The following is a 28,000-nucleotide window of genomic DNA, read 5'->3' as shown; positions in this document are numbered from 1 at the left end:
ATCTGTCTGACAACTCAAAGCATGCTTTGAGCCAGAAGTAATGAAATGCAGGCAAGATTACATAGAAATGCCTCCAACAAACCTAATAAATCAAACGTTGCAATCAAACAGCAACTTTAGAATAATATTTGCTTAATATATGCACAACATAATAGCAGGTACATCTACTCCGAATAGTATATAAAAAAGGATGGCTTGGTGTTTAACGGTACAAAGTGCAAATAAATGCAAGGTGCATAGATACTGTAGCGAAGCTCTGTAAATAACTTGTAGCATTGTGCGCTTTTTGCTGCATAACAGATTAAGTCTGCCTCTGCACAGCCTTCACGGTCAGCACAAACAGTACACAAAGCGGCACTGTTACGTAATTCTGAGTCACACACGGCGCTGCGCGTGCACGGAGGAAGAGCGTGCGACTCGGAGGAGGAAACATGCGCAGTAGCGTCCTCGTCAGCAGCATCAGGACCAAAAAGATCCCATAAGCAAACCTGCGATGTGGGACAGAAGATGGTGCGTGTAAACACGGCGAAAGGAATGACACTTTTGTTTTTCTTGGCGTAAGCAGACATTTGACTCCGTTAATCCAGTTTAATCGAGTCTGAGGTCGGATACTCGGTAGCAGGAGGTTGTATTTAGACGCACTAAAGAAAACGCAACGCCTCGGGAGTGTGTTGACCACACATGAAGGTTTCTCCTGATGACGACGCTGTAAACCTGCCTCCGTTCTGCAGCGACTCGCTTCGGGAAGGATTCCTCCACTGTCCAGCCACACATAATAGTGACAATGATGATGACGGGCTTTCTCGTGTGATGGTCGCAGCTTTCTAGTGGGATGCACATCAGTGCTTGGCCGTACTCGCTCTCCGTCGTAATGGCAGCTCTGTACCAGGGCACGGACACCTCCTCCCCCGACAAATTCCTGGCCTTGAAAGACGTGAGAGAAGTGAAAGAGGAGACGACGCTGGACGAGAAGCTCTTCCTGCTGGCATGCGAGAAAGGTTCGCCCATCTTTTATTCCCCCTTTTGAGCTATGTTAGGCTTGTCATGTCCTAGAAGCTCGTATTTACCTGCAGTGATGCAGTCAGGCCAGCAGTAGAACATAATCCGTAAAGCAGGGGGCCTAGATGTGTAACTGTCTGCATGTTACAGGATTCATCTGTTGAGTCTCCACAGCTCCTAACAAGGAGATGAAGCTGATGTGTTAAACGCAGGTCAAATAGCACAGAGGCATGGGCATTCTCAACGAGTCATTGATAAGTTCACAAATTCACCATATAAAGCCTCTGTAAACACAGCGGAGAAGCTGTTACTCTGCTTTGAGGGAGATGTTATTGTTAAGCAAAGATTTAGGAGGCTGCTTCCTGTTCTGTCTCTCCACTCTCCTTGTAACTACTGCTGAGGTCTGGAGGCGTCTCCTTAAACATCTTCGAAAGAATCACTTGAAAGCCACTTGTGAGTTTTATGAACAATTTTGTCTTCTTAGGTGACTACTACATGGTGAAGAAGCTGCTGGAGGAGAACCGCCACGGGGAGCTCAACGTCAACTCTGTGGATGTGCTGGGCCGGGATGCGGTGACCATCGCTATCGAGAACGAAAACCTGGACATTCTGCAGCTTCTGCTCGAGCACGGCTGCCAGGTATGTCAGAAATGATCTGCAAATGTTGTTTTGCATGTCACTGAATTTATATTAGAGTTCTTTGTATATTTTACATTGTAATTAAGATTTTTTATAGATCCTATTTAACACAAACATCAATGTGCTTGGATAACTATTCTTTTTTTGGTAATTATTCACCCTTTATATTTAACTTGCAAATGGCTGATAGCAAACCTTCTTTGGAATAACACTCTCAGGTAAATTTCATGTCCAATCAAAGTTATAGATCCTATAAATAACTTCCTTTGGCAATGTCTGGAAATTTTCTGCAACCAGTTTAAATGAGGTATTTTTCAAATAGGTAGGTTACATGTGAAAAGCCGGTAAATGGTGTGAGTACTTTAGCAAAGCACTTTATCTTTTTCTTTCACTCTGCCTGCTTTTTGGGGGGTTTTTTCCCCTCTTTTTTCTAAAATTGTTTTTCTGGAAGGCCACAGATGCCTTGCTTGTGGCCATAGACTCGGAGGTGGTGGGTGCTGTGGACATCCTCCTCAACCACAGACCAAGACGCTCCTCCAAGCCCTCTATTGCTGTAAGTCCCCTCTTATTGCAGGTGTTTAAAACATCTTTTCAGACTCAAATAACCAAGTACGACAGCATGTCTTTTTTTTCTTTTTTTTAAAAGTGTTTAATACTTGCTTGCTGTGCTCTTCAGAAACTGATGCAGCGGATCCAGAACCCAGAGTACTCCACCACCATGGATGTGGCTCCTGTAATCCTGGCAGCACACAGAAATAATTATGAGATCCTCACCATGCTGCTAAAACAGGATATCTCCCTCCCTCGGCCTCACGCTGTAGGCTGCGAGTGCATGCTGTGCAATGCTAAAAACAAGAAGGACAGCTTAAGGCACTCCAGGTACATGCTAATGCAGTGACTTATAGCTATTAAAACATGTCAAAACGTGGTTTTCATGATAGCTTGTTGTATGCAAGGCAATCATTTATAGAAAATGTGTAGCAGGAATGCATTTAGCTGCACTTTTAATTGTTTTATGTCTGTCGACACAGAGGATTACTGATGCAATGTGTCACTTTTTCTGCTTAGCAAGAGACAGCATTTAGTATTTGTATTATGTAGCTGTTTTACTCTGACATGTAAAAGAGATTTCAAGTCTAACTTAAGCATAAGGAAAGAAAACCACTGTGTTTTCCCCAGGGGAATTAATATGTTTTGCTTTCGGATTCCATCTTGGATTGAAAGATGTGATTTCACTGAGTTATTTTGCTGGGCAATTTTATTTTCTGTCCCACGCAGCGGTCTAAATGAATCAATGTGTGGCTTCTCTGCCAAGCAACACAGAGCTTTAAGCAAGTTCAACTCAAGTGACTGTTTATTTTATTCAATGCATATTTCTGATTGTTGGGAAAGTTGAGCCTTAACATTTAGTTTTGAAGCATTTGTAGCAGGACTGTGGTTGGTGCTGTAACATTATAACAACTGATGCATCTGTAGCTCAGCAAATTTCATGCTGATCACCAGTCTTACTGCATCCTTTCTTTGTCATCTTCATAAAGTCTACTATTAAGATCTTTAACTTCTTCCAATGGCCATTTTTTCACATGCAATGATTTAAAATTACAAATATTACAACATCCACATTTATTGGAACATCTAAAGATCAATCCATATTTTATTGCAGTAGCATAATCTCACTTTGAATAAGCATTTTTATGGAAAAATGCCATATATATATATATATATATATATATATATATATATATATATATATATATATATATATATATATATATATATATATATATATATTTTTTTTTTTTTTTTTTTAAAGGATTCCTGCTGGTCTTCAGTTAGATACTTGACCTTCAAAAGTCAGCAAATGGCTAAAATAAAACAGCCACTTACCTAAACTTTCCTTCCTATTTCCAGCCAAAGCAGTAATCTGGAAAGTGAAATAACTGAAACAGTGATTAACATTTTACAACAACCCATATTTATCTTCCCATCATGCACTTTGAGGGGGACAATAAACAAAACCTCTAAAATGTTCTGTTTGAGAACTGCAGTGAAGAAAGGGATTTACCAAAACAACTATTTGTTGTAAAGTTTAATATATATTTGTTTTTACCAGATCTGACATTCAACAGCAGGTTTATCCAAAACTGCAACTTGTTTTTAATGTTCATCAGAGGTATTTTCTTTTACCATATTCATGTAGTTAGGCTGACTGGAAAATACAGCTGTAGTAAATTATGTCACAGTAGTTACTGGAGGTTTTTTGTTGTTTTCCTTCATTTTATACTACCTTTGTTTTTATTTTCCTAAATAAGCAACTATGATATGTAATTGCACACCAAAGCAGTTACAAAGAGTTAATGAACTTTAATTAGTTTATACAACATGTGCCCTAGTATTGGCTACATGCTGTTTCAGTTGAATTCTAATTTTGAGGCAACTTCAATCCTCTTTTCTTTTTTTTTTTAAATAAAACTTTGTCCTTCAGGTTCCGACTCGACATCTATCGCTGCCTGGCGAGCCCCTCTCTTATCATGCTGACCGAGGAGGACCCCATACTACGAGCATTTGAGCTTAGCGCAGACCTGAAGGAGCTCAGCCTTGTCGAGGTTGAATTCAGGTGAAAATATTATTTTCTCATTAGCCATCTCTCTGTCAATCTTTTCAACTCTCAGGTAATTTGTCCAGCCATAAATTGCCATAAATTCATCTTTCACTTTGGGATTTATCCTTTTAAAAAATAGTTAGATAACACTGTTACTTCTGTGAGTAATGTTCTCCTAGCAGGGCCTGTCTGTTACTTCAATCTACAAAACTATGGAATTTTAAAGTAAAATCTGTGCAGGTCTCTCCCTACAGCATAAACAATGATGCTATAATAAGCTATAGATCTGAACAGGATATGTTTAAAGACCAATCTCTACTGTAGGAATGACTACGAAGAACTGGCGAAACAGTGCAAAATGTTTGCCAAGGATCTTCTGGCTCAGGCTCGAAACTCTCGAGAGCTGGAAGTGATTCTCAATCACACCTCCAGCGAAGATCATGTTGACAAGAGGGGCCTGCTGGAGGAGCGCATGAACCTTAGCCGGCTTAAGCTAGCCATCAAGTACAACCAAAAAGAGGTAGGCTAGAGAAAGTCTGTAACTCCAAAGCTTACAGGTTTCATTACTTTTGTTATTTATCTCCTGTACTGTACTTGCTGTCATATTTATGCTCTCTACAGCAGCACGTTGTGAACTTGTCTTTAGGGAACAAAAGTTTGGCAGTTTAAAGTGCTTCCTTAAGGCAACAGCAGTCAAAGATAGTCTAAGTTTGAAGCTGCTAAATGATTTAAGCCTGCAAGGTTCTGTGTGAAAAATGTACCTTGTATTGTACAGCTAGCAGCCCAGTGCTTCCTACTTTAGAATAAAACATTAACACAGTTATATATAAAGCTGCACACGGGAAATAAGTACATAAGAATCAGTGAGAAAAAATATATATTTTAATAGCTTTTTTATGTAGTATGAGAAAAAAATGCTAAACTTGTAGTGCCTTGTAAACATATTTACACTTCTTAAATGTTTTTTTATATTTTCTTACACTCTCAAAGTTGTGTATGTAGCCATAATCAAGAAATTAGAATATTATTGAAAACTTCATCTATCTCAGTGACTTAATTCACTAAGTGAAACACATTACGTAGATTAATAGTTACACACAGGCTGGTGTTTTCAAGCCTTTATTGCTGTTAATTATGATGATTTTCCTCTTACAGCTAATGAAAACATGACATTAAAATTACAATATTTAATCAGACCAATTAAAAAAATATATTTTAATACAGAACTGTGGGCTTAATGAAAAGTAAGTTTAATACTAGCTTGTTATTTTCAAAAGGTGCTTTAAATCAGAGAACACATGTAATTAATTGAATATAACAATATTTCATTGGGGTTTAACGTGATTGATTGACACAAAGTTAAGCATAGTTGTAAATAAGAATAAAAATGATACTTTATAAAGCAGTCTTATATATATATAATTTTATTATTATTATTATTATTAATAATTTATTTCTTCTTATTTCTGTCAATTCCTGTGTTGTCCATCTTTACAGTTTGTGGCTCAGTCCAACTGTCAGCAGTTCCTCAACACCGTCTGGTTCGGAGAGATGGCCAGCTACCGACGGAAGCACACCTGTTTGAAGATGGGCACGGTCCTGAGCCTGGCTCTGCTCTGGCCGCTCCTCTCTGTGTGCTACCTGCTGGTGCCCCGCTCCCGAGTCGGCCAGATAATCCACACGCCGTTTGTGAAGTTCATCATCCACAGCGCCTCCTATTTCACCTTTCTGCTCCTGCTCAACCTGTATTCTCTGGTCTACAATGAGGGCAAGAAGAACACGATGGGCCCCGCACTCGAGATGATTGATTACCTGCTGATCCTCTGGATCATAGGTAAGGTATCTATCTGATGAAGGATGCATTAGGTGTGGTTTGGTATGAATACATAACAAACAAAAGAGGTCTAAAATGTGTAGAGAAAAACTAATGGTGAACATCACCCTGGACATAATCTACATGTTGAAAAGCGGTGGTGGCAGCATCATGCTGTAGGGATGCTTTTCTTGCCAAGAATAAGTAGGCTGGTCAGAGCTGTTGATGAGAAGATGGAAGAAGATCTGTTAGAGGATGCAACAGGTCTTAGATTTCAAGAAAGATTCAGCTTACCGCAGGAAAAATAATCATGGGCTTGTAATCATGGGCTTGAATGGTCTATTCAAAGTCCAAACACAAATCGAGTCACTAAAACTGATGTTCATAAACACTAATCTGACAGAGTAGTAATTATTTTGCAAAGAAAATTTGACAACATCTAACTATTTCAATTTTTGCAAAGCTAATAGACAAATAGGGACGAGGGAGGATTGCCGGTTCGATTCACAGTCTGCCCACCCTCGTAATTTGTCTCCCCGGGCAAGATACTTCACCCAACTTGCCAGCTGGTGTTGGTCAGAAGGGCCGACTAACACCAACGAGTCATGACAGTCGCATGGCCGCAATTTTGCAGCCTCGCCTCTGTCAATCTGCCCCAGGGCAGCTGTAGCTACAAACCAGCAGTTAGTAAATTACTGACTATCAGGGCTCTCAATTCAACTGCACGCCACAGTTGCAAAACATGTTATTTTCCCTCTACTTTTATTTTGGTCCATCACATTATGTCCTAATAAAATGCATTATACACATTTAGAAAAGTAAAAGATTTCCAGCTCTTGCAGCATGAATATTTATGCAAGACACCAAAATTACATCCCCCTACTTGCTTATCAGAGGCAGCTAAAAAGTCACATTTATAAATGGACCGTCTCAGGAGAGCAACCTCCCTCCCTACCTTTCCCGTCTGCCAAGAAGCCATTATCATCATGCACTTTGGGTCTCGTTAATGGCTCTGGCTTCTTGCTGGGATGTTTGTAAGTGGCTGTAAAATCCTGCTTTTTTTCCCCTAGCTCATTGTGCTGTAGGTCTCATTCCGCTCACCGTTTGGTTGATAAATCATTCTATTAACAGCACCTGACAGGTAATAGAATTCTGTAGAAGAAGCAGTGAGATTAATTTGTTAAATGTTATAGAAATGGATGTTGGGACGTTTTCAATTTGACGTCAGTGGAGTCACGACAAAAAAGTGAAATTGGGTTCTACATGTGTTCCACAGAGGTGAAATAATTCTCTATCTATTGCAAAAGAACATCAGAGATCAGGTTGAGTATTTGTCATTTCAAAAGATGTGATCTGCACACCAGGAATTAGGTTGCATTAATACAACATTCTCTGTTAGGCAAATAGAAAAGAAGTGTCCATGATTGCCCTTCTCTAAAATATTTTGTTAGCAGGATGTGAGCAGCTATCAAACTCCCTGCATGAGTTTGATCTTTACACCCAGCAATTATTTTTTCTGCTCTTTGTTGTTCGCTGTTTGTCTCCTGCTGCACCCATCTTCTCGTATTTCTCCTTCTCCCTTGAGCCAGTTGCCTCCCATTAATGGAGAAATCAGATGCTGTAAGAGTGTGTGTGCCTTTGCACTTGGCTGCATGAATGTGTCTTAATGTTTCTCATGTTGTGTTTGTGTGTCTCATTTCTCAAACACAATGAGTGGGTGAAGAAACAGCTATTAGGGTTTTCTGTGCCAAAGGCTGTCACTTCTTTGCTGGCTTCCTTTTAAAACCCCTGACAGATAAGTCATCTCTGAATCACAGTATAGAATAATTACACATTGGCTGTTTTTATAACCTGTTTACATGCAGAACTAATGGATTTATTATTTTTTTCTGAAGAAAGCTACTTCCCATTTTTATTAAATGCCACACGGTTCCCTAAATACCACTGGACACACATTTTTCTTCTCTTTAAATACCAATTTTTGCATCTCATTCACCTTGTGTCTCCTATATCTGAGTATGAGAGATGACTTATGGGTTAATCTGAATATGTTCCACATAGCTGCAAAAATCAGTGTGTCTGTTATGTGAGTGTATCTGATGGTCAATTTCTGCACCCTTGTAGGAATGGTGTGGTCGGACGTGAAACGTTTGTGGTACGAAGGGCTGGAAGACTTTCTGGAAGAGTCCAGGAACCAGCTGAGTTTTGTGATGAATTCTCTCTACCTGGCAACCTTCACTCTTAAAATAGTTGCTCATAGCAAGGTAATAGCACATTACATTGTTTTTTACATTGAAAACATAGCTAAGATAAATAGAAATAGTTCTGCTTGGAATTTTTCAGTCATAATGAAATCAATTCTGATAATTTCTGGGTATTAATTATTTATTTTAGTGCTATTTTTATAAGATTAACGAGACTGTACTATGAACAATGTCAATGATTTTCAACAAGAAGATTTGAGTGCAAAAGTTGCTAAATTCTGGATAGATATTCGACCACTGTCAAATGCCAAAACTTTTAAATAAGTAACCTTCCTATCAGGGATTTGTTTTTTAAGTCCACACATTTTGAATGGGATTAATGTTGTAGCCATTCCAGAACCTTAATTTTACGCAGCTATGACAACTTAATAACAAGTTTTAATGCATTCTTGGGATTGTTGTTCTGTTGGAACATTGAACTGTGTCCAAAGTTTCAATCGTCTGGCCCAAATTGTGTCCTTCATTATTTAGGGTGTTCCAGAGCAAAACATAAACTCCAGAGATTGCTTTTTGCTTATTTACTGAACAAATCAAATCCTCCCTTGATCAGAAAAAAGTACCTGGAGCATTGATCTAGCCTTATCATTTTCCCTGTGCTTCAGTCCTGTTATGCTCTAGCATCCATGTTTGGTTTTCTTTCTGCGTTGAGCAGGGTCTGTTATCCTCTAGATTTCAGGTTTTATTTTTTGAATAAAAAATATTCATATTATTTTAAACAATTAGGTTAAGTAAAAGGGTCACCACCAACATCACCCACATTAACAAGAATTGCCTGCATCAGGGTTATTTTGCTCTGTTTATTTTTGAGACTGCCACCAAGTGGAAGCAAACAGCAGTACCATTCATCATGAACAGATGTGTGCAAAGCAACAGCACTCATTGACACAGTAGATTATTTATGTTTCCTTAATGGACCAGGAAGGGAGGAGAGTGGAGGCTGGATGTAGCCAACCAGTTAAAGAGCTCTAATCAGATGACAGCTTTACAAGGATCTCATCAATAGTTGTAATATTTCTGAGAAAAGAGTTAACTAATGATAATCTTTTTTCTCTCCCTTATTATTCTCCTCACTGTGTGTGGGAGAAAATTATGGGTCCTCGTCCAAGCCAGTGGCTAACAGGAATATGTCTCTGTGTGATATCATGGATTCCCTCTAAAACAAAAAATATTGGATTGTTGAAAAAAAAAAAATCAATATACCCTAATCAAAAGCAAAGTGTTGCTTTTTTTCTGGTTTTTTTATTGAATTTTTTTTCCCCCAACTGAGTAAGTATACTCAAATAAAAAATTTGATTTTTCTACACAGGCTCCTTGCACATTTTCAAGGGGTGCCAAAACTCTGCGTTGTCCTGTTTATAAGATCAATGTTGCCCCAAGACGGATTTATTATTTGTGCTAAAACTATCTGTGATTTAGGATTTCAAAGCACTGAAATGTTCCTGACACAAGTTTCCATCTTTAAGAAGTTTTTCCTTGATCTGCAGTTCAAAAATGATCCAGACACAGAGAGGAAGAACTGGGACGCCTTCCATCCCATCCTGGTTGCTGAGGGCCTCTTCGCCTTCGCCAATGTTCTGAGTTACCTGAGACTCTTCTTCATGTACACCACCAGCTCCATTCTGGGGCCACTGCAGGTTAGCAAACACTTATGTAAGGATTATGAAGCTACTTTGTTTTTTCTTTTTTTATTATATTTTTGTCACACTTGCGCAGACAGACGATCACATCGCCCACTCTCTTCCGCTCTCTGTTAATGTGATAACTTGAGGGCAAGCCCACTCTAAATATCACACCAGCTGTGCTATTCTGTCTGATACCATCGTCATAGGCATTAAGTAGAAGCACATAGAATTTTTGTAGAGGATGATTTTTTTCCTGTTTGTTAATAAAATTACTCAGCATACTAAACCGTACTAAACCTTCACAAATTGTTATTTATATATATATATATATATATATATTGAACTGAAGGGCTTGGTGTATCTGAAAAAAACTGCAGGCATCCGATCAAAGATGTGGCGTCCCTTTATTATCATTCAACTTACAATTCTTGAAAGCCTACAAGGCGAAGTCCAGCGAAGCTACATTATATATATAAGTCCATTGGTTGAGAATACTTTCTCAAGGCACTGTAAGTTAGAGTCAAACAAAAAGCGTTCAACACATTTTTCCGTCCATGAAAACTTTAATTAGTTTCATTAGTCTTGCTAGTTTTCATTGGAAATCTGTAAACTTTTTAGCAGTACAATTGCTCTGATTAAAACAACTAAAATCTAAGCATCAGCTTGTGAAGTCTGGATTTTACATTTTCCACTCATTCTCTCCTGTTATTTCAGGGCCATCTGTGCTCCCTGATCTTAAATCATAACATTGCCTTCTTGGAAGATTTACAAAAACAACCAGTGTCCAGATTTCATCTGGGTGTCTAGAGTTTTATTTTCTCCCCATTATGTGTGTGTGTTCTGTGTTACGTAAAGCAGTCCTCAGGTATGCACTGACATATTTCTATGAACAGCTTCCTGTCATTAAGTCTTGGTTACAATTTGTGGTTGGATAATAAACACTTAATTCCCCACTGCAAGCAGTAAACATGCAGGTTCCAGCTTAAATCTCTTTTGCCTTTCTGCTTCATCTCTTCCCCGTCTTTCTGCCTCACTCATGCATCAACACGTGGCCTGGCAGGATGGAAAAATGATTAGCTCTGGAAACAGATGCTGTACTCACACGGCAGACACACCTCTCTCAACAAATATGCACCCCCCCACACATTTCAGCACTCTCATGATATCTGACCGAGACAGTCTTCCACTCAGCCACACCCAGACATCCCCCTTTTCCATGCAGACAGTGACTCATGATTATGGGGGTTGCAGTCATACTTCCCCCCCCGTGCTGAGTTTGGAAAGGATGATTGGATGTGTGTTGAGCTTGCTCGCGGCTCAGACTTAACCTCACTGACAGTATTAATCCATCATACCTGATGGTTAACTCCATACAGGAATGCGCTTGAGAGTACAAACACAAGCTGTAGCCTGGCTATGCAATATATCTTATTTTAATAGGGTTCTGAGTAATTGCTGGGGGGAGATTACATTGTAAGTAGTAAAAGAAAATGTACTGTAAAAATTGCCAATATTCACACTGAAACATTCTGTCCTTCTTTGTGTGTATTTTATGGTGTTGTATGGAGATGTTCCTCCAAACTTACAAGTAACACTGGTGTGCAAAAAGCCTAGACAAAATGCTGTTTTATTGCAGACTGAAAAAGTTAGGAAAATACAAGTACACCCATTCAGACGGCTTATGTCATGCACAATAACAAGATTCTCAGGGCCTCTAGAAAACAAACACACCCACATTGTCACTGATTCTCCATTGTACTTAACAGTGGAGTGCTTTAATACATATATTTGTTTGTTTTACAGCAGGCCTACATGGAGTGTTTATGCTTAAAAGGTTGTTTTAGTCTCAAGCAAGGCACACAGTTCCAGTTAAAGTCCCAATAGAGTTTAGCAAACTTCACACCTTCACCGTTTTGATGGCAACCTCCTGGCATATCTCCTGAACACCCTGGGGCATGGAGATAGCATCTAAGACAGGGGTCTGCAACCCATACCATACCAAAGAGATTTTTTTTTTTGCCTCCTGCTAAATAAATTTTGTCTTGAACCACAAGAACTTAATGACCCTTCCAAAAAAATATATGTCTTGACAAGTTTTAAAATAGTTGAATTTTCAACTACAGTATTCACCCATCACCAATACCCCTTTGTATTGATGCCTTCATTTTTTATTTTCTTTTTCTACTAGGATTGCCATAAAACTTTAATATTTAAACAGGAAAACTGTATTTGGCAGTTTTTGAGCTACACATTAAGCCTTTTCAGTCAATGTTAGGGGCAATTACATCCGGGCTCTGTTTGTACGGTTACTAAACTGGGCTTTATGTCATGTTTGCCAAGGAAGGGTACAACCTCAACTCAGCTCTTAAATCACCCGTGTACATAGTGGCTGGGGAATTTATATATGACAAGAGAACAAATCATGCTAACAGACCTACCCTTCTGCTCAAACACGCTGGTCATCATTCACCCCGCGGTGCAGGCAGAGCGGTCACTCTGGAAACACTGTAGGCTTGTGATGTTGTTACGGTGACAAGCTTGTTTGTTTGAGCATCCTTTCTAACCGATAAGGCCACATAGATTTAGAAATAGCAGGCTTCCAGTAACCTTTGAGGACATTTTCTGTCCCCTTTGTTTTCCCTCATATTCACAGGACCCAGAGCTTCCCAGCTGTTTTTCCACTTCCCTGTGTGAACACTTGTGCTTTGCAAAAATAAAGATGTAAAAATAGGCAACCAGGGTACATAAAGTAGTAAAGATGGATCAGAACATCCTGCTTAGCTTCCTGTGGAGCAGTGTTTTTATTTGTTTTTTGCTTTATATGCCTGAGTAATCCTTCTTGGCCTACATGCATTGTAAATATGTACTTGTATATACAATTGTTTATATTGTTTATTAGTACTTGTCTTATGGTATTCTATTCTATTTTATTCTATTCTGTCTACTCTATTCCTGATGTACACCAATTAATTAGCCAGAGACCAAAGTAATATTCTTTCCTTTATTAGCTTTGATTTGTGATTATCGTGTCAAATATTTACTTTTCTTCTTCTAATTAAAAGCATCAAAATAAGGAACTCACATTATTTCTGGTATGTGAGCACATCAACCCATGCTGTGTGCTTTGTTGCATTTATTTTCACTAAATAAAAGTCAGATAAAGATTGGGAGCATATGCTTTGACAAACAAATCATTTTCTGTGGGATTTAAAACTTCTCCTTCTGTAAACAAACCCACAGCGATTTTTTTATTTTTATTTTTTTATGTGTGTGTGTGTGTGTGTGTGTGTTTTTATGTGTTGTTTCAAATGTGTTACAGTTCTAGTGTTATTAGGGAAAAACTATGAATTGGCACATTGAATACCAGAAATCGGTATTGGCCTGGAAAAACTTAATTGGTTCATCTCTGGTCATTAATATTTATGTAGAGACAGGCGTACTTCTATTTATTCATTCTAGCATGTAAAACTAAAGGTTACAATAACACTGTTGTATTATATTTCTTTGACTGACCTGTGTTACCAGCACTGGAATGACATATTAATGTCCCACAGATTTCCATGGGTCAGATGCTGCAGGAGTTTGGAAAGTTTCTGGGCCTCTTCCTGCTTGTGTTATTCTCCTTCACCATTGGGCTGACCCAGCTCTATGGAAAAGACCATGCTAAAGACACAAAGGACCAGTTTAAGCAAACCAAGGACTGTGAGGGCATCTTCTGCCAGCAACAGAGCAACGATGCGTTTCACACGTATGTGCAAACGTAAAGCAATTTTTAAGACAATGATTACTATTAAAATTGCTCATTAAGAGATATTAAAATTATACTGAAGAACAAATACAATGCAAGATTCATTGTGTATGCACAACTATTAGATTATCTAGTATTTTGTATATATTCCTATTTATGGTTGAAATTATCCAGAGAACTTAACATTGAAAAAAGGGGATATGTATCATAATTTCTAAAATTATTTCCAGCTTTTAAATGTCCAAAATCAGATATCCATGCTGTGTCCACTAAAAAGGAAAGTAGTGATACCAAAGACTCCTACTCCAATGTGTTGTTAAAAAGTTGTGGTTTATTTGCCAGTTTTTCCAGTGAAGTTGAGGAAGTTCAGGCAAACAAGCTGCGGGTTTTAAAGCTAAATGACTAACACCCAAACCAGGGGTGTAAATGGCACTCATTACTCAGTAATTTCTAACAGTTTCAAATGAAAACAATATGTATTTCTGGCAGCTGAGCAATGTAATTTCTGCTCCAGATGAAAATCCTCACCTTTCTACATATGTACAAAAGTTAAAGGAATATTGTATACTATGTATTTTTTTCACTTAATGAACTTTATGGTCAGAAACGGTGCATGTGGTCACCTTAATGGTCTGACTGCTGTCCCTCAGTTCTGTGCTGTATTTTTGTAGATTCTAATATTCCAGTTGTCTCATATTATTGGGACAATAAGTGTTTTTAAACCGAGAGACTGCCTTTGGTATCTGACCTCTTAAACCCATTTACTTTCTTGGGAAAAGTGTGGAGTCTGGTGCATTATTTCTCTTGACATTAAGTGACCATCCATCGCTTTGTCATATTCCCCTTACTAAGGTCATTTTTTGTTGGAAAAACAGTATTTTTTTTTTTTAAGATAACAGGCAATTGCACCTTCAGATTCCAGATGGCCATCTATCGTACTGCCTTTCTGTTATAAACAGGCAGAAATAAAAAGGATGTGATTTATTTAGATTTTATGCTTTGAAGCTGAGGTTAAAAAGTATTTTTTTCTGACACTTTTAAGCACTTAGGTTCTAAATTAAAACCACACCTTTCTTTCCACTACAAAAGTGATTCCAACACACTGGTTCACATCCACCCTGCAGCTTTCAATGATGGCTACAGAGTTGGAATTCATAGCTAGGTTAAAAGTGTACAAGCAGTTGCATAAGTGCCAGATGTTTGGCCGGCAGCCATACTTGTATTTATGTACTATTGTCTTCTATTTTCCAGGTTTATGGGGACCTGCTATGCTCTGTTCTGGTACATTTTCTCCTTGGCGCACGTCGCGCTCTTCGTCACCCGCATCAGCTACACAGAGGAGCTGCGCTCCTTTGTTGGTGCCCTGATCATAGGCACCTACAACATTGTGGTGGTTATCGTGCTGACCAAACTGCTCGTGGCCATGCTCCATAAAAGTTTCAGACAAATTGCTGTAAGTTTAAACATCATTTGGCTCAGCAGTTGTCTGAAGCAATTTGAGTTAATCTCAAAGCTGAAAGCAGCATCTGCTTTCACTTACTGTTAATAATAGATGTGGCTTCAAGTCACCCTGAAATGCTTCACAGATGGCAAATTATTTCTTTGTTTGTTCTTTGAATAATTGTTTGAGTCTTATTAGATTAAACTGGTGATTTTGCTTTTACAAGGTAGTTTCACTTGAAAAGTTAAAGCTTCAGGGAATGAAGGGTAATTTTTTATGCTTTATGTAGAATCATGAGGATAAGGAGTGGAAGTTTGCACGGGCCAAACTGTGGCTCAGCTACTTTGACGACAAGTGTACCCTGCCCCCACCTCTCAATATCCTAACCTCACCAAAAACCGTCTGCTACCTGGTGACCAGCCTAAGGAAGTGGATCTGTTCTCACACTACAAAGGGCAAAGTGAAGAGACAGAACAGTCTCAAGGTGAGAAAACTAATCACAGTCATGCCTGTCATCATAAAACTTAGCATCCTACATTCTTAGCAAACATCTTTACTTTAGTCTTGAAATTTATTCAGATACTATTTGCTAATTTAAGTAACTTTTGGCAACCCTTTCAAATAAGGCTCAGTTGTTCAGTCATTATCTAATTGTACCATCATGAATTTTGACATTTAATGTGCTGAATAAGGAAAGTATTTCACTTTTTGCAACTTATCCTTTTTGTTGTAAAATGATGATGGGCCTCAATTATTTTTGCCTGTACAGAGTTTATGAAGGTTTTAGTTATAAAAAATATTAAGAAAGAAAGCCAACTAAATTGTAGGGCTTAAAAATTGCCCAAATTGACTCCAATCTGAAAACTATATGTGCTTTCCTTCTTGTAATGAGTGTTTTTTAGCATGCCTCTTGTAGTAAGCAATTTATTACAAGTGCTATAGGAGTGCTACGGTTAAGTAATTAGGGTTGGTTTTACAGTTTTACAAAATTCTTAGGCTTGTTCTGCTAGGTTAGAAACCTGGCTACACAGATTTCAGTAGTTTACTAAACTTCTTATCAATTAATCATCAAGAGTATTTCATTAATTTAAAGTAGCACATGGCCGCTATTTTTGCTCTTACACCATATAGAAGCAGAACGGGTGCACTTAGTTTTTCACAGACCTTACATTTTGTCATGCTTTTTGTTTTTATACAGATATTATATTTATAGCAGATGTTTGTTATTTCCCAATATGTAAAACACTAGAGCTAACAGAGTGTCCACATTATTTTTACCATGACCTCTGAAGGTATTGAAAACTGTAACTAGATATCTATGGTTTCCACAATGTCTCACCATGAGTCTGAAGTCCATCAGTGTGGTTACCTTGCAGGAGTGGAAGAACCTGAAACAGAAGCGTGATGAGAACTACCAGAAGATCATGTGCTGTCTAGTACACCGCTACCTGACCTCCACGAGGCAGAAGATGCAGAGCATGGATCAAGCCACGGTGGAAAATCTGAACGACCTACGCCAAGACCTGTCCAAATTTCGCAACGAGATGAGGGACCTGCTGGGCTTCCGGACATCCAAATACGCCATGTTCTACCCAAGGAGCTAAGGCAAAAAACAAACAAACAAACAAAAGCAGACTCTTTCCTCTTCCTTCCTTCTTGATAAAATCTTTGCTTCATGTTTAACTGGGAGTCCCCCAAGCATGTGCAATAACTCTGCTCTTTGAAGTCTCTGGGGTAATTTTAAAACCTGGACCTTTATTAAGGAAATATGTATTCACCAAAGCCTCAAGACTCAGGCCCCCTCTTTGTTCAGCTATGTAACCTTTACTTTGTAAATAAAGAAAGCCATTCTTTTCAACAGGAAAAAAATAAAAGATTTGTGGAAGATTTGGACTTTCTTGGTGATGACTTGCTTAAAAATCTGAGATAAAGCTAGAGTGTTTCCTTTATAATTTTACTTAAAGGCAGTGGGTGTGCTGGGACTCCACCCTCTCTGATGTAGAGGGGGGGAAGTTTTTAAAAAAGATCTATAAACATGATTAAAAAGTGTATTAGCCTATTTTCCTTAATGTCTTTGCCTAAATGTAATCAAAACTAGAAAAAAATTGCATTTCCTGCAAAAAAGAAGGGAGGGAGCAAGGAAATGAGGAAGGAAAGAAGGAAGAAAAGAAGGGCTTCAAATGTCAACTTTGTGATCATTGTGTATTTGCTTTAAAATAGTTAAATCCTATGTTCCTATTACAAATATGTGGTGCACACCCAATGCTGGAAGGCTACAAAAACCCACAGCTAGATATCAACCTCAAACACAGATCTGTGCATCTGTAAGAATGAAGACTTGAGGTGGTGCACCACCAGTGTTCTTCATATGTGAAATAGGAACCAAGAGGTTACACAACCAACGCAGACTACAACTGTCTTAAAAGAAAAAGCAAAAAAACTCTAACGTTGTGTAAACATCATAGTTTTTATACAAACACTGTGTTATGAACTTTTATACTGTCTTCATAGCTGCATTGGATGGTTGGGTAATGTTTCCAGTGTATTGGTTATTTACACTGGAACTAAAGAAAGGATTCGGCATGCCTCCCAATTATCTTTTTCTGCCAAATCCCTTCTGAGAAAGAAACAAGTTTCTGATCAGAGTAACTGATGTGCAAAAAGCAAAATTATTGTAAAAGTATAAGTAGACATTCTTTTATATGTTTCACACAGAAAGATCACTGGTAGAGCACTGCCTCCTCCTCCCATTTGCTGTATAAATGCTGATCTGCTTCTGCCTAAATAACTACCTAATGCAAAAAAATATATATAATATTCATGAAATTTAGTTTGCACAAACATGATTTTGTTGGGACTGGAGTTGTTTGAGACGTCTGTGTCAGTTTTGCCTCTTTTGGACAAGTCGTTTGCATCAGCCTCTTGAATTTATACTAAATGAAGACTTTATGAAAGTTATTTGCTGCAGGTGTTAGCTGCTAAACAGAACATCTTTTCAAAAATAGAATTACACCCTTTTTTGTTCTGTTCATCAATTCTAGCAACAGTCTACTAGCAGACCATGCGTATGTCACATGTCGCATGCCTGACCCACCACGAAGCTAAACAGGGCATAGCTTCAAACAGACAGACAAAAGGAAAATGTCAGAGTTTTATTAGGTAGGATAACAACAATGCTTTATAAATAATATTTATAATCTTATGTATATGAAAATAATTGAATTAATAAAAAGGTGACAGTATTTAAATGACATGAGCTGATACTGGTGGTTTGCGTCAATAAATGTCAGTATTTTAACATAAAATTGGAAAACCATTTAAGAATGAATAATTATTGCACTTTAGTCACCACATTTACAACATCTAAACTGTTCCTAAAAACTAAACAGAATATTTTTAGCTGATTGTAAAAAATAAAAAAAAATCACATCAGATATTAGAAAAGAATGTCAAATTCAAGAAGCCTTTTTTCACATTATAGTCCACAGCTTTATTTTTTTTAAATATTAAAAAGTAGCTTGGATTCGTGTTAAAATGAAAGTGCCACTTTGGGATACCAGAACAGATGTGCAGCCAAAAAAATAAATAAATAAATGGAGGAATGTTTTTCTAAGTGGCTACAATTGAATCTCTGTGAGAATTGTGACAGGAATGCAGGGAACAATCTGTGGATAGAAGAAGAAATTTGAACTCATTTTTTGCTCATTAATCTTAGTTTAAACAACTAAACGACAAGCTGTTCTTTTAAACAAGAGACAACCTGCAATTACTCAAGGGTGCATGTGCCCAATTGGCAAAAAAAATTGTCCTAATAAATGAACCAATGTGTGTTACCCTTAATTTAATGAAACATACACATTCATTGTTTTGCTGCGCCGGCTCTGCACCCAGCTTTGGTTTTGTGTCATTGAAAAGGAGCTTTGTTTCCTGCCTAGTTGTTTCCATCCACAGCTGAGCCTTTTCAGGCAGGAACAGCACCGCGGAGATCCTCAACGCGCAACGGGGAAAGATCAGCACTGCCTGTTTTTCAGAACATTTAGTCCTTTTCGGTTCTTCTTCTTGAAGGCCATGACAAAGTGGTGCGGGGCGATCTTCCCCCGGCCCTCCTCGTCCACCTGACCCATGAAGATGTAGTTCAAGCCTGGTGAGGTCACACAAAAAACACCTGAATGCAGTGGCGGAACGGCAGAGACATTCAGGGAGGCCCGACATGAGAGTCTGCGTGTGGCAGGTCTGTATGCCCTATGTTTATATGAAGACATATAAACATATTTACTTGTTGTTGACTATTTGGACAGTGAGTTCTGCCGCTTACCTAACACCTCGGATAGATCGGCAAAGGAGAAGAGGCAAACTCAAAGCCGTTTGTTGTTTAAAACAGTCAACGTGGGAGCTGCATTGTAACTATGAGCATTTACATAACATTATTTTTTTTAAACATTTGAGAAAAGGTGATTTAATTCCAGCAGTATCATAGCACATACCTCGTCTGATTAATGGACACTTTTTGCACAGGATAATGATCTTGATGCTCATTGTTTTCCCCGCCTGCTGGATTGCCAGGCTGCCTTCTTTATACACATTGATAATGGAGATGGTGGCGTACATGCTTCCTCCTCTCATCGCCGCAGTAATGACCGTTCCAGTTATCACTGTCACAGACGCAAAAGAAAGGAGAATAAGGGACGGCAAGCAAAAGTGCTTAAATTGTAATAATAATGCAGTTCTGCATGTGTACTTTCTGAAACAATTTTACTTATTTTAGATCTCAATGAGAACTTTTCCTAGTTAAATACTGCATGCAGGTTTTTATAAAGAAGTCTACAGCAAGTTTCTTGTCAGGAGGGGGTAGGGGAAAAAAAAAGAATGTAAGCTAAGAATGTAACAGCTGCAGTGCAGAAATTTTCGGTTTCATCTTTACTATTAATAAACGAGATGAGGACAGTATTTGTCCAATCATTTTTTTTGGTTCTTTTATTATCTTGTCTTTGAAGTGCAGTGAAGCCGTAAAAGTGGCATTGTGAGTTAACAAGATCGTCTCTGAACATTTGATGTTGAGCCGCAACACCTCCCGCCTGGCCTTTCTCAAATCTGTTCGTCAGCCACGAGCTATAAAGCTCCTTCAAAAAGTCAAACAATACAATACCAAAGGTGTCATTGACGTAGAGAATGTCAAATACAGTTTTACTGAAAAGTTTACATAAACCCATTATGTGCATAAACTGTCATATTGATGTTGAGCTTTTAACTGTGTATTTGAACCATCCTCCTATCTTCTTTAATGATTTAATGATTAAACATAAAACATTGCAAAGTTATTTTAAGAACAAGAATCAGCAGCATAAGTTTGATCTTAATTTAGATTCTCTCTTATCCATGCAGGGCTCAGAATTACACATGTAGACTCAAATGTATACATCCAAGTAATTGTTTGTAACTTGATAATTCTATCAATTATTATTGAATATTTATGTCTTGGCAGTGATCATGATTGAGTGCATAATGTGAAATTTAAAGCGTTTAGTAATGGGGTAAAATTAAAAGATCAGATCTCATCTCCAGAAAAAGTCCATAAGAAACCAATTATCTTCTAATATAAAGCAAAGCTTCCACTTCCCCCCACTGTTAAAAAATGCAATGAAGTGGGGGTTAAAATAACTTCCTGTTTAGTCTGACTGGAGCCTCCAGAAGAAGGACTCCATGCTCTTGTTCAGACTCATGGAAATGCAGTAATGGCTGGCAAGTGACCCTAGAGGAATCATAGATAAAGAGAACGTAGAGGAAAAAAACTGGACTCTCTACACTGATGGCACCACTATGTCTGCACTGACAGAGCTGAGAATATCCAGAGTGGCTTTCTCAGCCGGTTGCTACTGTTACACAGACCAGAGAACCGCTTTGGACGGATCAAAGAGAACTGAACTAGATTAAACACCAGCTGTTTTAAGACTTAAAGCATTGATTAGCCAAGAATGTTTTCAGTCTACTGTCTCACCACTTCTAATATCATAAGCTAAATTCCCCCTAACCACAACATGCAGGGGATGTTTTCCACATCGTTTGCTCATCGGTTTCTGGCTCAAATCCAAGTGCAGATCTAACACGTATGCAGCTAACATCTCACAGTCTGTTTGTTTACACCAAGTTACCTTTGGGCTCTAGGTGTGTGAGTGTGTTTATGTTCATACTGGAGGTTACTGTGCACCGAATGTGTACAGTACTTCAGTTTCTGACTGCCTATCAAGGCAGTCTTTCAGTTGCAAGAAGAAAAAAAAGAGAGAGGACATGATCAGGACTGTAAACAGCTACTTACGGGGCGGGGGTTGGCTGTCAAGAACTTCAGCTAATATACTGATCCTCAGCTGAAGGGCTGGTTGCGATTAACATATTTGCAATAGTTCCACAACCCAATACACACCCTGGCAAGTCAATATCCACTGTGATCTATTAATTACGGTAATTTATGAGGGTTATATGAACCACAATTTGCATTGATGTTCTCACCAAAATTGCTGGAGCAGTAATTGCTCTCAAGGGTTCCTTGTCTTTTGCACGTCTGCTGACACAAGGCGGCGGAGTACTTCAGAGCTGGAGGAGGGCACACACATGCATATGTAAGTTTTGTCAACCATTGATGCAAGCATATAAGTTACGGCTACATCTGCTTTCTTGTGGTTTCTTCACTGGATACTTTCAGTTACACAATACTCTCTTCGCTGTCAACTTTGAAGACCAATAATAAAATAATGGAATGGAAAAACATCTGTTTTTCAAGTTAGAATCTATAAAGGGAAGAAATATGGCTTCAAGAAAATACAAGGTGACTGACTAAATATGTTTTCACTGGAAAAAAGAACAGCAGGGAGGATGACACAAACAGAAAGTAGTATCCCAGAATGACATCATCACATGGGGGGGTCTGCCAAAATAACCTGGCCTGACTAAGGGAAAAAGCAATAGTGTGTGGGAACATGAGTGTTTGAATATGAAAATGTGCCATGATTGTGGGCACAGACCCATACCCTCACTGCAAGTCAACTTGTTTAATCTACAGTTTACTCAGGGGAAATGGTAGCAAACACACACTTTTAGGATCAGCTCTGGTGGAATATGTGCTGCTAATGGGGACTTTCCATGTCAAAGACTGTGTTTTCTCTTCAGAAGAAACTTTGTGCCTTTTCACTTTACTTTTCTATCTAAAATTACTTTTAGTGTGTCATACTATAACACTTATTGATGATCAAAGTACAGTATCATCAACATTTATTGGGATTCCTGGTAAAGTTGTGTAAAAAGCCTTAAAATAAATCTTTTATTGTGGCAGCAAAATCTCACACTATAAAAATGCAAAAAAAAAAGCAAAACAAAACCAAAAAAACTCCATACTTGAAGTTTTTTTCAGTAGATTATGTGATGTTAGTGGCCTGCGTTTTCAGCAATCAGAAGGTGGACGGAAGAATAACAGAGAAAGACGAGCAGCCTAGATCAAACGTTCAGGAATCAAAGCACGGATGGCCCATTCCACTGCTACAGCACACACTGTCCCAATCAAGAAATTAAAGCAACTATGACAAAAAAATAAAATAAAATAAGCTGGAGGAGGATCCAAACTTCTCTTGCCTCGTGGAAGGGCAGGAACTGCAGCATCTTTGAGGTCACCAAGTCTCAATAACAACCACTAATTTGTAACTACATGCCAACTTATTATTTAAGAAGGAAGAACCACTTTTTTGTCCTTTCATCAAACATGTGGGATTTTCCAAACACTACTCAAATGGTAAATGAAGCTGTGTGTTCTGGTAAGAACAAGTTAAGATCAAGTTCTTTGGCAACAAATACTCCAATTGAGTTTGATGTGAAATGATAATAAATTCATATCTTGAAAAATGTTAACTATTGTGAAGAACCTGTGATGATGTTGGACTCTTTGTCTTGCATCAAACATTCTTTGAAATTGATGTCTAGCAGGAAACTGAAAATGGGTGACCATCACATTTTTTAACAGGGTAACCACAGTCAAAAAATTAACACTCTTTCATGGCCCTCTCGGTACCCATCAAAAGAAAAGCTAAATGCTCAAGAAAAAGATTAAGTACTGTTCTTTATGCAAAATAGGGTTATCCAAAAACATTCTTGTTTACTGAAAATAATTATTTTTAATTATTTTAATCTACTTAATAAATGTACTCCAATTAATGGTTGTATTTTTCTATATTTTTGGTGTGAGCTCATGCATCTAAAATTAAGTGTTCCCAATAAGTGTGAGATGTGCAATAGTTAGATCAACAAATGGGTATCCAACTATTCTTTTAGTTGATATATATATATTTTGTTGTTGTTGTAGGAATCAAATTAGTACGTACGTATGGGCCTAGTAGTGACCGGCTGTGTGGTGGTGGTTGGTGGTGTGGTGGTGATGGGCAGCTTCTTCGGTCTGAACTTGTAGTGTCCGATGAAGCCATCCGCAGTCAAGCTGAGATCGGACAAGAACTGGATCAGGAGGTGATTCCCCTCTGAGAACACTGGCCTAAAGAGCAGCGCAGAAAAGAAGGATCGATGATGAACTGGGATGAAGTCACAGGATGGAGATTTTTACTAGAAAATAGTACCTTCTGCATGACAGAAATCACCTACGCTGGGGGGCTGTCTCCGCAGTATTTGCCGATTCTTTTGGCGTCATTTATTTCTGCCCCATTGAAAATGGAGACGTGGTCATAGCGGCAGTAGTTGTCCCGCTCCACGTCAAACTTCTCAAACTTTACTTCGATGATCTGCAGCAGTAAATAATTCACAGATGAATTGTCTTTATAGCCCTTCATTCTTCTAAGTAATGGATACTGCACAAAGTTCAAGGGAATATTTGTTCATTTGAATATCACCAAAAAAAAAAAAAAAAAATTCCTTTCACTAAATATTTCATTATTATGCTTGGATACTGCACCCCAAACTTCTTACTCTAATTTCCCATGTGTAAATGCTTTATATCAGATGTGTTGCTTTTTTTGTATTTAATTAATGGACCTATATGTTTTGTATTTACTGAGGTGCCTCTGTAGTTTCAGTTGACTGACCTGGTTTTTTGGAGCCACTATATGCCAGAAGCAGGTGACACCGGCTGGATAGTCCTTTTCAGGCCAGTTAGGTGTTTTGAAAGTCCCAGACGGCTTATCAAGTCTGCCTCCACAGTACTGGTCACCTATGAAGACAGAGGGTGAAATGTCAAACTGTTTTTCAGTGGATGATTTTTCAAATGTTATTTATTACTTAAGAGCTCCTCTAAAATGTGTTCAGTCAGTGTGAACTTTTGAACTTATTTTTCTGCATGTGAAAAGAATTTGACCACTGTTACAAAAATAGAGTATGTCGTTTTCTCAGATATGAACCTATTTTTGTTGCTACGATAAAGACATAGTCCAGCAAACTGGATACTGAGACGGTATCCATTACAGCTGTGAACATGGATAAGTACAAGGAACCATCCATTAAAATTCCACAGAAAAGACGGTAGTTGAGACATGAAACAGAAAAATACTCATTTATCTCTAAGTGATACTTTAGACTGTGGCTTTTAACTGAATTCCTCCCCAGAAGAACTACAACAAAAAAAAGGTACAGCAGTGAGAAATTCCACATCATGCTGAGAGTAAAAACTGACATGCACCACTAGGTTACTTTGCAGGATTTTTTGTTTTCTAGTCCTGTACTGGACAATTTAAACACCAAAAGCTAAAATGCAAAGAGCACTTTCTAAACAATTAAGGTCATTTCCATTGTACAAACTAGTTCACATTTCAAAATTCCATACTTTTCCAGACTCATTCAAACATTCTAGAAGTTTCGGCTTTTTTATTATGTTCCACAAATCATGAAACAATTCGATTCTTAAGTTGGCTTTTAATTTAGCATTCCAATAACAGGCTATTTTGATGCTTTCTTTGACATAGGGGCTAAATAAATTTTATTTCAAAGAGTAAAACACAAATCAATTAATTCAAATAGGACTTGTATTGCACTATTTTCTTTTTCTTTTCTTCTTTTTTATTGACTCTTATAGGTGGTTTCTCATCCAGCAACTCATGGGTTTCATGGGTTTGAAAAAAAAAAAATTTTCAAAAAAAGGAAATTGGATGTAACGATGTAAAAACAATTTTCTATTTAGACATTTTCATTTTTAGCTTTTGCACAGTTTAACAATGTAAAGACAAAGTTCCAGCTTTGTTTTCTTTTTCATTACAATCTGGAAATGAATGAAAGAAAATTCTGTCCTATATGGTGTAGGATCCCTTTATCTTACACAGTCCGAGAACAACTTCTTTTGCAACACCATCACAGTGCTCACTACGAGCCTGAAAACCTGAGACAGTCGTTGTCAGAATATACCTTCCGTAACCATATTCCTATCTTCTTGCCTACCTCTCTCATGAGAATGGCCAGCAAAGAAATCTGCAAGGAAGCCACTGCCAGCAGTGTTGGCATCAGATACCATCTGCAGGAGCATCTTGTTGCCTGTGGACACGAGGGATCCAGGCTTGAAGGTCCCACAGAAACGACCAAGTCTCTGCCCATTGACATGACCACTGTGTACATCCACGTAGTCATAGCGACAAAGGTTGTCGTTCTCCAGATCAATGAAGCGAAATGACAGTACGACCACCTTGCCTTCAGGAACCTAGGTTGAAAATTTCACATGGCATAGTACACAATAACAGTTCATTTTTTAATGATGACAGTTTTACTTGCTGCATTCACTCTAGTGCACGGCGTTAGTAAAATGTAAAAAAACAACTTCCAATGCAAATAATTCATAAACAATAATAAACAAATATCTTCCACGTCAAATATGATCTGTGTCAAGACACAATAAGTGAAAGAATGCTGCTTAGTCTTTCATCCAACTTTTAACCTTTGTTTAAAATAATCAAATTTCTGAAATCTAATTTCTGAAATCTGATTAAATTCAGTTGGTAATGTGTTCCAAACTAAACAGCCCATAATGGAAAAAGCAAACTGCCTAATCAATGTGGTATTTTACTGCTTCTAAGCATTTCATTTGGGTTTCATATCATACATCAATACAAAGTTGTGCATTATTTTGAAGTAGATGGAAAATAACTCCTGGTTTTTGGTTTTCATCAATGGATAAATTGTGATTTTGGTGGAGCTGCACAGATCCACAGCTCAAGTGGGAAAATCTATCAAGAGCCCAACTACTGCTCAAATCTGCCCTTCACTGCACATCAACAAAAAAAGTACATTGCTGAAAAAAAAGCCATGATAAATTTTGTTTCCAGTTCTTCAGAAGACATGCAGGAGACACAGCAGAATGAAGATGATCAGATGAGATTGTAATTTATATTTTTTGTTAGAAAACTAACAATGACATTATCTTAAATACGCTACCCTCACCATAGTGATGTTGGGTTCCTTTTCTCAACCACAACAAGGAAGATGGGCTGAACTAGGTGAAGCTACACCCTCTAACAGGTACTTGTTAACCTGTTAGAGGGTGTGAATGAGTTTAGACTGGTACAGAGGTTCACCTTCCAGGACAGCTTGTGAGGATTTGAGTTTTCTTTGTGTTTATTTTATGTTTCTGTGTCTATTGAGTCTCTGTGTTGTCCTGTCTACCCCTTGATTGTTCCCAGATTGTTGTGTCTCGTTTCCCTGCTTACCCTCTGTGTATTTAATCCCACCTGTGTTCCTTGTTCCTCGTCGGGTCCTTGTCTTGTCTGCCATAAAGTCTGTCATTGGTTTTGTTATACCACTTGCTACCAGCCTTGAGCTTTTAGCCTCCTGCTCATTCTGTGCTGCCTGGATTTTGGATTTTTGGATTTCTGACTTCATTAAATTGTCATTTCATTTAACTAACGTGGGTCCCCAGCGTCTCCCTCACCACCTCTCACCGCATAACATGACACAACTCTTCCACAGTTACAAGGGAATGGTTCAGATCAAAGTATGCTAAGTATTAAAATGGCCCAGTCAAAGTCTGGAAACTTTTTTTAAAAGATAAATTTTTCTACCAGTTCTACACATTCCACATGCAGAGCTGGTAGGAACATACTGTACAGAGCAGCATCTTAATCTACTCTAAAGCAGAATGCTTTAGTTATCTAAGAGAGCCAAGCAGCTATAGAAGGAACAGACTCAGTCTGATGTGGCTGCTCAGAAGTATTTTTAGAATGAAACTAGTAGTTAGATCTGTCATATTTGACTAGTTCAACTCTTTAGAACTTTTAGAACTATCAAACATTTTTCTCCATCATATTCCTTAGTCATGGTTAACAAACGGGTAAATATGCAGCTAACTGGACTCACTGTGATTCTCCACACACATTTGGTGTTTGGAGGGTAAACTCCTGGGTAACCTTGGCTTCCGATGACTCCAGACTCCTCTGTGATGTTTCCGCCACATGTAAAGATTGTTCTGAAGGGGACATTTTACACACAATAATGACATTATAACAAAACAGGATTAAAAAAAAAACAACCCATAACGTGATCTGAATTTTAATAAGTTATTAGCAAATAAAAACACATTGGGTGCTTAAATATATGACCAGAGGCAGCTCAGATTGCAAAATATTCCTCTCGAAATCCCTCTTGTCGTCCTCGTCACCCTTTCTGTTGCATACATTCGAAATAATACGAAAATAAAGATATACCTCCGCTGAGACTGCGCACAGACTTCTGTGAGGAAGAGCAGAGTCCATGCGCAAAAGATACTGCATGACCTCCACATGGTGTTGTGAACGGAGCAGGCGCTGCGCCTGTTTTCACTCCGTGGCATTGCGCTGAGCGGCTGAAGCTGTGGAGGCGATGGAGGGCTGGTGTGCCCGGGAGTTGCTGTGGGGAGTTTGAGCAACTGCAAG

General features: G+C 38.3%; 2 protein-coding genes across 2 annotated transcripts; one reads left to right on the top strand and one right to left on the bottom strand.

The window, feature by feature from the left end:
- The first annotated feature begins 23 nt into the window (after window positions 1-23).
- trpc1 (transient receptor potential cation channel subfamily C member 1) lies at window positions 24-17,018 on the top strand. Its single transcript, XM_005798593.3, has 13 exons — window positions 24-998; window positions 1,484-1,638; window positions 2,090-2,191; window positions 2,315-2,517; window positions 4,124-4,255; window positions 4,565-4,760; window positions 5,738-6,074; window positions 8,178-8,317; window positions 9,802-9,951; window positions 13,494-13,687; window positions 14,939-15,140; window positions 15,418-15,612; window positions 16,505-17,018. The coding sequence occupies exons 1-13, from the start codon at window positions 833-835 to the stop codon at window positions 16,730-16,732; spliced, it is 2,400 nt and encodes a 799-aa protein (XP_005798650.1). The 5' UTR covers window positions 24-832; the 3' UTR covers window positions 16,733-17,018.
- pcolce2 (procollagen C-endopeptidase enhancer 2) lies at window positions 16,900-27,996 on the bottom strand. The gene is made up of 9 exons (XM_005798592.2): window positions 27,794-27,996; window positions 27,447-27,555; window positions 25,542-25,797; window positions 24,200-24,324; window positions 23,763-23,899; window positions 23,492-23,655; window positions 21,633-21,716; window positions 19,613-19,780; window positions 16,900-19,269 (listed from the first exon to the last, which is right to left on the bottom strand). The coding sequence occupies exons 1-9, from the start codon at window positions 27,916-27,918 to the stop codon at window positions 19,139-19,141; spliced, it is 1,299 nt and encodes a 432-aa protein (XP_005798649.2). The 5' UTR covers window positions 27,919-27,996; the 3' UTR covers window positions 16,900-19,138.
- Between the last annotated feature and the right edge of the window lie 4 nt (window positions 27,997-28,000).

Source organism: Xiphophorus maculatus, chromosome 21 (genome assembly GCF_002775205.1).
Source record: "Xiphophorus maculatus strain JP 163 A chromosome 21, X_maculatus-5.0-male, whole genome shotgun sequence".
NCBI lineage: Eukaryota > Metazoa > Chordata > Actinopteri > Cyprinodontiformes > Poeciliidae > Xiphophorus > Xiphophorus maculatus.
The sequence above is the reverse complement of the archived record's forward strand: the minus strand, read 5'-3'. Positions and strand labels throughout refer to the sequence as shown.

What these genes read in the sequence shown, in the direction of transcription:
- trpc1 (XM_005798593.3), top strand. Translation starts at nt 833, where the DNA reads ATGCACATCAGTGCTTGGCCGTACTCGCTCTCCGTCGTAATGGCAGCT. An exon ending in TCAAGTACAACCAAAAAGAG is followed by an intron (nt 4,761 to 5,737) that starts GTAGGCTAGAGA and finishes CCATCTTTACAG; the next exon opens with TTTGTGGCTCAGTCCAACTG. An exon ending in GCTGATCCTCTGGATCATAG is followed by an intron (nt 6,075 to 8,177) that starts GTAAGGTATCTA and finishes GCACCCTTGTAG; the next exon opens with GAATGGTGTGGTCGGACGTG.
- pcolce2 (XM_005798592.2), bottom strand. Translation starts at nt 27,918, where the DNA reads ATGCCACGGAGTGAAAACAGGCGCAGCGCCTGCTCCGTTCACAACACC. An exon ending in TGTGCGCAGTCTCAGCGGAG is followed by an intron (nt 27,556 to 27,793) that starts GTATATCTTTAT and finishes TGTCCCCTTCAG; the next exon opens with AACAATCTTTACATGTGGCG. An exon ending in TAGTGGCTCCAAAAAACCAG is followed by an intron (nt 23,900 to 24,199) that starts GTCAGTCAACTG and finishes TTACTGCTGCAG; the next exon opens with ATCATCGAAGTAAAGTTTGA.